The 10,396-nt window shown below is 33.5% G+C and overlaps 1 protein-coding gene across 2 annotated transcripts in view; it reads left to right on the forward strand.

Annotated features, from left to right (window-relative positions):
• Window positions 1-9,485, forward strand: part of CD163L1 (CD163 molecule like 1) — an 81,703-nt gene extending 72,218 nt beyond the window's left edge. For both annotated transcript variants that reach the window (XM_025402447.1, XM_025402448.1), the window contains exons 19-20: window positions 6,958-7,064; window positions 9,315-9,485. In XM_025402447.1, coding sequence (XP_025258232.1) covers window positions 6,958-7,040 — 83 coding nt within the window. In that variant the 3' untranslated portion in view covers window positions 7,041-7,064; window positions 9,315-9,485. The remainder of the gene's footprint in view (window positions 1-6,957; window positions 7,065-9,314) is intronic.
• Window positions 9,486-10,396: the final 911 nt, after the last annotated feature.

The raw sequence follows: 10,396 nt of genomic DNA on the forward strand, positions 1-10,396 counted from the left end.
TATATTTTTGTTCATCAGTGACATTGGCCTGGAGTCTTCTTTCTTTGTTGTTTCATTGTCTGGTTTTGGTATCAGGCTAATGCTGGCTCTATAAAATGAGTTTAGAAGTGTTCTCTCCTCTTCAATTTCATTAAGAGTTTGAATAGAATCATCATTAGTTCTTCTTTAAATGGTTGGTAGAATTCAGCAGTGAAGCATCAGGTCTTGGGGTTTTCTTTAGTGACAGGTGTTTTAAAATTATTATTATTATGGCTTTGATCTCATGACTTGTTATTGATTTGTTGAACTTTTCTATTTTTTCATGGTGCAGTGTTGGTAAGTTTGTATATGACTAGGAATATATCCATTTCTTCTAAGTTTTCCAAATTGTCTATAGTTCATAATATTTTTAAATGATTCTTTGTATTTCTGTGGTCTCAATTGTTATGTCTCTCTTTTCATTTCTGATTTTATTTATTTCAGTTTTCTCTCTTCTTACTTAGTCCAGCTAAAGGTTTATCAATTTATCTTTTCAAAAAATCAACTTACTAATCTTGCTGCTCCTTTGTAGATTTTAAGTCTCAATTTAATTTATTTCTTCTCTGATTTTTATTATTATTTCTTTTTATCTGCTAATTTGGGGTTTGGTTTGTTCTTTCCTTTTTTGTTCCTTGAAGTGCACCATTAGCCTGTTTATTTGCAGTCTTTCTACCTTTTTTCCCCCTTTTTAATATGGAGTCTCACTCTGTCACCCAAGCTGGAGTGCAGGAGTACAATCTCAGCTAACTGCAACCTCTACCTCCCAGGTTCAAGCAATTCTCCTGCCTCAGCCTCTGGAGCAGCTAGGATTACAGGCACATGACACCATGCCTGGCTAATTTTTTTTTGTATTTTAGTAGACATGGGATTTCACCATGTTGGCCAGACTGGTATCGATCTACTTTTTTGATATGGGTGTTTACTGCTATAAACTTCCCTCTTAGTACTGTTATTTAGTGTTTTTTGTTTTTTTTTTTTTTTTTTTTTTTGCTGTATCCCATATATTTCAGTGTGTTGTGTTTTCATTTCCATTTTTTTAAAAACTCTTAATTTTCTTAATTTCTTTCCTTTTCATGGCTGAGTAGTATTCCATGGTGCATATCTATCTATCTATCTATACATCTATCTATACATATATACCACATCTTCTTTATCCACTTGTTGATTGGGCTGGGTCCATATTTTTGCAATTGCAAATTGTGTTGCTATAAAAATGCATGTGCAAGTGTCTTTTTCATAAAATGACTTCTTTTCCTCTGGGTGGACACCCAGTAGTAGGATTGCTGGATCAAATGGTAGATCTCCTTTTACCATTATGTTATATTATATTATTATATATTAATGTTATGTTAATAATATAATTATATTATAAATCATATATTATATTATATATTATATTTATACTATATTATGATATAAATTTATATTACATTAATATAATATATAAATTACATTATATAAAAATTACAATATAATATGTAATTTATTATATTTATATGTAATACATAAATTACAATATAATATTATATTATACAACATCATATTATATTAAATTAATATACAATATATTAATATATAATTATGTTATGATTATTATTTAATATATTAATTAATATATACTATATTATAGAATAAATTATTAGAATAATTTAATGATATGTAATTATATATTATAAATAACATACTATATAATTATCTATAATAATTATTATATATTATATAATATTTGATATATTTATATTATATTATATATTATATTTTATTTTATATAATTTAATGTAATTATATAGCATAATTACTATATAGTCTATAATATATAAGTTATATATTATAATATATAATCTATAATAGGTAAGTTATATATTATAATATATAATATAAAAATAATATATGATATATATAATATATAAGTAATATATACTATATATAATTTATATAAGTAATATATAATATATAAAAATAATATATAGTATATATAATATACAAATGTACCTTATATATGTAAATACTCCATTTTACATGTATGTGTATATACACAATGGAATGTATGTGAACTTTAGGGAAATTATACTAAGTGAAATAATTATGCTAAGTAAAATAAGTCAGCCAGAAAAAGACAAATACTACATGATTGCCTTTATAAGAGGTACATAGAGCAATCAAATTCATAAAAACAGAAAGTAGAATGGTAGTTTCTGGGGGCTGGAGGAGGGAAAATGGGGAGTTATTCTTTAATTAGTATAGAGTTTCATTTTGCAAGATAAAAAGAATTCTGGAGATAGATGGTGGTAATGGTTGCACAAACAACTGAATGTACTTAATTTCATCAAATCATACACTTAAAAAAAAATCTTGGGACTCTGAAAAGTAAATAACACATTGAAAAGAGACGTCAAACTGAGGAAAGACTATTGTGATCATGATGGTAAATTTTCTGTTTGTGTTTTTTTCTTCCTGGACTCCTAAAAAAGCCCATCTTTCTGGCCAAAGGACAGGGGAAGGAAAATCCAGGGAATATGGGGGAATCTTCCTATTTTTTAGTTTGCTTTTTTGGCCCTAGCCCTAGTCCAGTTTCAAAGGCATATCTGCCCTGCTACAGCCAATGTGGCACAGGCACCCAAGTTTGAGAGAAGATTTATTTCTCTGGATAGCAGAGCATGAAAGAATGACCCCTGTTATGCAAATCGTTTGTGGAAAATCCTTATTCTCTTTTCTCTTATTACTTCCTAGTCATGTGAAACTTTACTGCAGTATGAGAAAATAAAACTGTGAGATAACCCATTTATTTTCTTGCCAGAGAAAATAGAAAACGAAGCCACTGGAAGCTAGAGACAATAGAGGAAATTCCATAGAGGGAAGATCAGGAGAAGAGGTCTTGAAGCAATACGAGTACCAGGTTTACCTTTTAGCTGCAAATATACAGAACATCCACAGTAAAGCATAGCAAAGTATTTGAGAACTGAACAAAAATATGTATACTACTCAAATCCCAGAGCAACTCATACTGGTACATACAAAAAGCATACCCAAACAGAATAGCAAAGTCTTTGAGAACTGAATTGGCACTAAATAAACCACCACAGATTGCAATCTGAACCTAACTGGGTTGATGGCTTGCTAAAACAAAACAAAACAAAAATCCACTTTCTCCAAAGTGTTTTAACAAAACTTTTGTAAGACTTAGAAGTCTTACAACATAATATTCAAAATATCCAACATACAAACCAAAATTATTCAACATACAACCAGGAATATCTGATCAATTCTCATGAAACAGACAACCAGCAACTGCCAACCTACATTGAACAGAGGTTGGAATTATCATACAAAGACTGTAACATCATGAAAGCTGTTATAGCCATATTCTATGAGGCAATGGCAAGCTTTCTAGAAATGCATAGAGAAATTTTTTCAGGAGAGAAGCAGAATCCCATGGAAATTTAAAAATTAAAAATGTCAGTATATGAAAATTTTTCAAAAACTCACTGGATTGCCTCAACAACAGAATGAAGATAACAGAAAAAAAATCAGTGAACTTCAAGACAGACCAATAGAAATTATTCAATAAAATAGGAAAAAAGATGCCTTAAAAATGGGGAGAGAGGAACCTATGGGAATATATCAAAAGATATATATACTGGTGGTGTGTGGTGGCTCATGGCTGTAATCCCAGCACTTTGGGAAGCCGAGGTGAGTGGATCACCTGAGGCCAGGTGTTTGAGACCAGCCTGGCTAACATGGTGAAACCTCATCTCTACTAAAAATACAAAAATTAGCTGGGTGTGGTAGTGGGGGACCTGTAATCCCAGCTACTTGAGAGGCTGAAGCAGCAGAATTGCTTGAACCTGGAAGGCAGAGGTTGCAGTGAGTGGAGATCGCACCATTGCACTCCAGCCTGGGTGACAAGAGCGAAACTCCATCTGGAAAAAAAAAAAAAAAAAGGCATACATATCATTGGAGTATTAGAAAAAGAGAGAGCTTAGACATGGTGCAGGATTTGTTTTTAAAGAAATATTGGCTGAAAACTTCATAAATTTCTTGAAAGACATGAATTCATAGATTTAAGAGGCTTAGCAAACACCAAAATAAATGTATACATTCCCAGACACATCATGCTCAAATTACTGAAAATCAAACACAAAGGAAAAAATATCAAAAGCAAGAAGACAAAAATGACACATTATGTTTAGAGGAACAACAATTAAAATGAATACAGATTTCTAAAGGGGTCAGGAAACAAACAAAATCTTTAAAGTACTAAATGAAAAGAACTGTCAGTCCAGAATTCTATATCCAGAAAAAATAACTTTCAGGAATGAAGATGAGCAAATTTATCTGTTAGATCAAATAAGAGTAAAAAATTTGTAAGGATTTTATTTTATTTTACCTGTATTTATTTCTTCTCTAATGCTTCCTTTTTTTTTTTTTTTTTTTTTTTTTGTAGATCAGAGCTTCTGACCTATATCATTTTCTTTCTTTCTGAACAATTTCTTTTATAATTTTTTCCAAAGTGACTGTAATGGCAACAAATAACCTCAATTTTTATTTGTCTGAGAAAACCTTTTATTTCTCATTCACTTTTGAAGGATACTTTCCCTGAACACAGAATTCTAAGTTGATGGTTCTTTTTTTTCACCCTAAATATTATACTCACTGTTTTTGCTAGTATAGTTTTTGAAGAGAAGTTCAATTTAATTCTTATCCTTGCTCCTCTATAGACAATTTTTTTTTCTGGCTTCTTTTAATATTTTTCCTTTGTCTTTGATTTTTTGCAGTTTGAATATGAATGCCTAAATTCCGGGGTTTTTTGTTTGTTTTGTTTTGTTTTGTTTTGGCACTTATTCTGCTTGGTGTTCTTTGTGCAGCCTGGATAAGTGCTTTGGTTTCTGTCATTAGTTGTGAGAAATCCTGTCATTTTGCTTCATATATTTTTCTGCTTCTTTCTCACCTTTTTCTCCTTCTGGCATTCCTATTGTATGTATGTTACATCTTTTGTAGTTCTTTCACAATTTTTGGATATTCTGTTCTGTCTTTTTTATTCTTTTCTCTTTGCATTTGAGTTTTTGAAGTTTCCATTAATGTTTCTTCAAGCTCACTCATTTTTTTTCCTCAGCCGTGTCCAGTCCATTGACGGGCCCTTAAAAGACATGCTTCATTTCTATTACAGTGTTGTTAACGTCTAGCATTTTTAATTCTTTCTTTGAATTTCCAACTCTGTGCCTACATTGCTCATATGTTCCTGCAGGTTGTCCTCTTTTTCTTTTCGATCCCATAACATTAATCATAGTTGTTTTAAAGTTCTGGTGTTATCATTTCAACATCTCTCTCATATCTGAGTCTGGTCTGATGCTTGCTGTCTCTTCAGACTCTGTTTTTTGTCTTTCAGTGTGCCTTGTAATTATTTTGTAGAAAGTCAGACATGACATATAGTGGACACAAAGAATTGATGTAAAGAGGGTGTCGGTGTAAGGTTTTATATTTATCTGGCCAGGGATTAGGCTGTATCTGTTGTTTGCTGTAGCTGTAGGTGTCAGAGGCTAATATTTCCTCTGGTGCCCTTGTTTTTGTCTCTCCTGTTGTCTTTGGGGCTCCCTAGTGAGTTCTTTTTTTTTTTTTTTTTGAGACGGAGTCTCGCTCTGTCGCCCAGGCTGGAGTGCAGTGGCCGGATCTCAGCTCACTGCAAGCTCCGCCTCCCGGGTTCACGCCATTCTCCTGCCTCAGCCTCCCGAGTAGCTGGGACTACAGGCGTCCGCCACATCGCCCGGCTAGTTTTTTGTATTTTTTTTTTTTTTTAGTAGAGACGGGGTTTCACCGTGTTCGCCAGGATGGTCTCGGATCTCTTGACCTCGTGATCCACCCGTCTCGGCCTCCCAAAGTGCTGGGATTACAGGCTTGAGCCACCGCGCCCGGCCAGTGAGTTCTTAAATAAGATCTCTGATGTGCAATTTTATTCATTGTATTCCCCGGTATTTTATGGGAACCCTATTGAAGTGTTCTTCGTTAAGAAGAACACAATATTTTATACGTACTTCAAAATGACTGCTTTCGCCTCTCCTGATAGAAAGCACAAGATGATTTTGCTCCAGTTTTCACTGTGATAACTTGGTAGGGCTTCTAAAGGTAAAACAAAAATGTAGGTCCCCTGGAGTTTTTAACACTGAAACTTTTCCACTCTGAGCCTACAGTAATTTGTCAATTACAGTTTAGATTTCCCTATCCCATTACTGATTTCCACAGGGATTTCTGCCTGTGAGGTCCTGCTCTATAAGTTGTAATTCTCTGTCTCTGCCTGTCTGTCTCTCCCAATTTTGGTGGTCGTGGTTTGCCCTATGACCTCAGTTCTTTGATGGACCTAAGAAGAGTTGTTGATTTTCAGTTTATTCACCTTTTTTCTTGTTATGTGATTGGCAGTAATGACTCCCAAGCTTCTTATAGGGTGCATGGGCAACTAGAAGTTCAAATAATTACTCTTAAAAGATGCAGTCATATTCAACCTTCTTGATATTTAGTTATCTAAATTTATCCACGGACAACAATTCTTTATTTCTCTCAATTCTGCCAAAAATGGAACAACTCCCTAAATACAATTTTTAGTACCCTCCTATCTTTAGATAATGATGCTTACCATTGAGTTTCACTTGTCCCATTTTAAAACTCAAAATATAAATATCACAATTCTAGGCTTTTAAGATATTGGGAGCAAATCTAATAATCTGATAAAAACCTATATTATTTGTTTTGGTAACACTTAATGGTTTATCCTTTTAAATATGGTAATTGTTTTACTTCAAAACAGTAACTAAGCATGCTCTTAGTTTATGTAATAGTCACTTCTTGCTCTATTATACTTTCCCAGCTGATCAAACACTGCACCTAACAGCCCTTCCCTCTGCAGAAGGGTTTTCTACTACTCAATAATACAGATTTTGCCTCTTTCAGATGACACCCCCAGTCATGGTTGTGAAGATGCTAGAAACACATCACTGTTGGAGGTTCTTCCTGCCTCTGAAGCCACAAAATGACTTTAGACTTCCAGGGCTCACCAGGTAAGTTGAGAAGTATCATTCTTACTAAAACTAGTAATTTAATGTCCCACTGTTGCAGAATTAAACACATTTTTTCCAGTATTTATATTACCATATATTATGTCACTGGTTCTTATCCCCAGTATATCAAATATTCTATGTTAACCTCTGGAAAGCAGAGAGGTTGGTAAGAAAGTTGTTCCTATAGAAAATTATTACAGAGTTTATCAGAATTGGTTTTGAGCATTGGCTGGGGCTGCAGATAGTCTGTCACTAAGGAAGAGGTTGATTAGATCTCAGCTTTACATACTGCTCATTGATAACCTCAATTCCTAGGATTTCTGTTCATTTTTGTTACACAGAGTAGGATGTTCACATTTATTCTCTTAAGTACAGCCTAGATTCCATGCATGAATATCACTCCTTATTGCTTTAATCGCCAGTGCCTGACAGATGATACATGCTTCATATTTAATCAATGTAGGTGGCTTTGTCTGATGAGAAAACATTAATATAATAGTAATGAAATCATTCTCTAAAGGTTTAGAGAAACAAGCATTCATTATATAATAATGTTGCATTGAGGCAATTCTAAAATACTCACTGGTGCCAGGACAAATAACTAAAATCAAAGTCAACTAGAAAATCCAGCACAAAAAGAACAGTGCTTTCTCTCAAGTACAGTGGATGGTCCAATTATGATGGAGAGAAAAATTGAACTCAGTGAAGTCAAAGGACTAGAAAGCACTGTGCTTTCTAAATAGTGTTGAGAACACCTTTTAATTCCTAGCATGAATGAGCTAGCAATTCTGAAAAGAGCATTTCTGTGTAGCCCAAAGATAATTCTAAATGTTTTATGGGAATAAATGCCAGGGAGCAAAGATAAGTCATATCTCCTGATTTTTATTACAGAATAACTAGACATCACCAACACAAAACTATTTCAAATTTGACCCAAAGATCCAAGTGAATGGGCTTGAGTTTCTCCATTTTTTTCTCGAAAATATATTATTACCATAATAACAATAAAAGAAATACCAGAGGCAAAATGCACAAAAACCATTTAGATAATAACTAGCTCCAACATAATTTAATGGTAACTCTTCTAATACCAAGACTTATATTTATGATTGAAGCCTTTTTCCTCTTTATATGCTATTGATAATTTCTCTATTTGGAAAGGTTCATTGAAAAACTTAAAATATATCCTAAAGTGTATCTTATGGTGTTATCATCTGCATGATATAAGGAACAAATGATTTAGTCTATATTATTCTAAACCAATTTTAATAAATACTAATTTATATTAGCACAATTTTTCTTTGCCAGTGGATACTATGTGTTGTTTTTAAAGTACTTGAAATTAGGGTTCTATATTAGAAAACATTTTCCCTCAGCAGTTCTGCTTAGTTTATTATTGTGCTTAGTGTATTAGTTTTCTAGGGCTGCCAAAAGAAAATACCACAAACTGGGCAGCTTAAACAACGGAAATTTGTTTTCTCACAATTCTGGATGCCAGAAGTCCATGATCAAGATGGTGGGAGGTTTGGTTTCTTCTGAGGCCTCTTTCCTTCCCTTGCAGACGGCCATCTTCTTGTTATGCCCTCAGATGGTCATCCTTTGGTCTGTGTCGCCTGTGATCTAATTTCTTCTTGTAAGGACACCAGTCATACTGGATTAGGGCTCACCCATGTGACCTCATTTTACTGTAATTAACTCTTTGAAGGTCCAGTCTTCAAATACAATCACATCCTGAGGAACTAGGGGTTAAGACTTGAACATGTGAATTTGGGGGGGATCCAATTCAGCTCATAACACTGAGCAAGTCTATTACTGTGTGATACAAAAAAAACTACTTTTGCCCTGTCTAAACCTCATTAATCATCAGTTCTGACTTAGAATCCATCCTAAAAACTTTTGAAAGATTAATTTCCAGAAGCATTCCAAAAAGCGAAACCATATGTAATTGTACCTTCCTTTTTAATTTTGGTGTTATTTAACACTTTTTCTTTGATAAGTAAATTATTACATTCTGAGACTCAGAATTCTAGACTATGGGACAGAAAGAAAATTGCATCATATTTGCATATGCACAAAAAAGAAATATCAGTACATAGCACCTACTAAATCTGTCCTAATCGATCAATTCTTTGTGAGGTGTGTGTGTGTTTGTGTGTGCACGCACACACGTGTCTTAACTTTAACCTCATGTAGGCTAGCATTCTTATTTAGAAGAATAGTAACTTGTTGCCTCTTGTTTTATAATTTCAGATAAACCTCTAAATGTCTTTGAAGGAGACAGCAACTTTTAAATGAATAAAGATGAAGTCAAGTTGCCCTATGGAAAACTGGTCCAAATAACATTTCTTGAACAGTAGGAGAGCAACTAAATTGATAAAGGCTGGTGATAATAAAAGTTGAATTATGTGTATCACTGTTAAATGGACTCAATGTTTGTGTTTTCCTTTCCCCTCCCACAAAAAAAAAAAAAATCCGTATGTTGAAATCCTAACGGCCAATGTAATGGTATTAGGAAGTGGAGCTTTGGGGAGGTAATCATGTCGTGAGGATGAAGCCCTCATGAATGGGATTAGTGCCCTTAATAATAGAACCTCAGAAGCTCTGTCACTGTCCTTCCCTTATGTGAATGTAGAATGGGAAGTCAGCAGTCTACAACTTGGTAGAGAGCCCTCATCAGATCTGAATCATGCTGGCACCCTGATCTCAGGCTTATAACTTCCCAAACTGTGAGGCAAAAAAAATTCTGTTGTTTATATGCCACCAGTTTATAGTACTCTCTTATGGCAGCCCAAACTGAGACAACCACTAACTAAAAAACCACTCCATACCATGTCATAGTCCTACTCCTGCTGAACAATGAAAAACATTATTTGAGGCTGACTTGTGGCTGTTCTTGTAGTTCAAATTAGTGTAATTCCATAGATATTTGAACATAGAAATCATTTTCAAAATTTAATGTCAGAATAGTCATCTTTATTTTTATCCCTGATAGATTGATTAATGACAGCTTTGCTCAATTGCCCTTGCTTCTAACTTGGCTTCCTCAGATTTTGAACACATTGTTGTTCCTATAGGAATTATAACACATATATTATAGTAACAAGTACCTATCATAAGAGAAAAATAATTTTTAAAAAATCAGTAGGCTTCATGGAGCTGTTACAAGAGATGTAAAACAAACAAACAAAAGAAGCCTAGGTTATTAGAAAAGACATTTAAAAATCTTTAAGACCCTAAATAAGCTTTATTCATTTAGCATCTCTACCCTCAAAGAGTTGGAAATCCTAAAAATCAGGAGACTTTTGTTCACAAATCTAAGAAAAAAGGATAAT

The sequence above is a fragment of the Theropithecus gelada genome, chromosome 11 (assembly GCF_003255815.1).
Source record: "Theropithecus gelada isolate Dixy chromosome 11, Tgel_1.0, whole genome shotgun sequence".
NCBI classification, from domain to species: domain Eukaryota; kingdom Metazoa; phylum Chordata; class Mammalia; order Primates; family Cercopithecidae; genus Theropithecus; species Theropithecus gelada.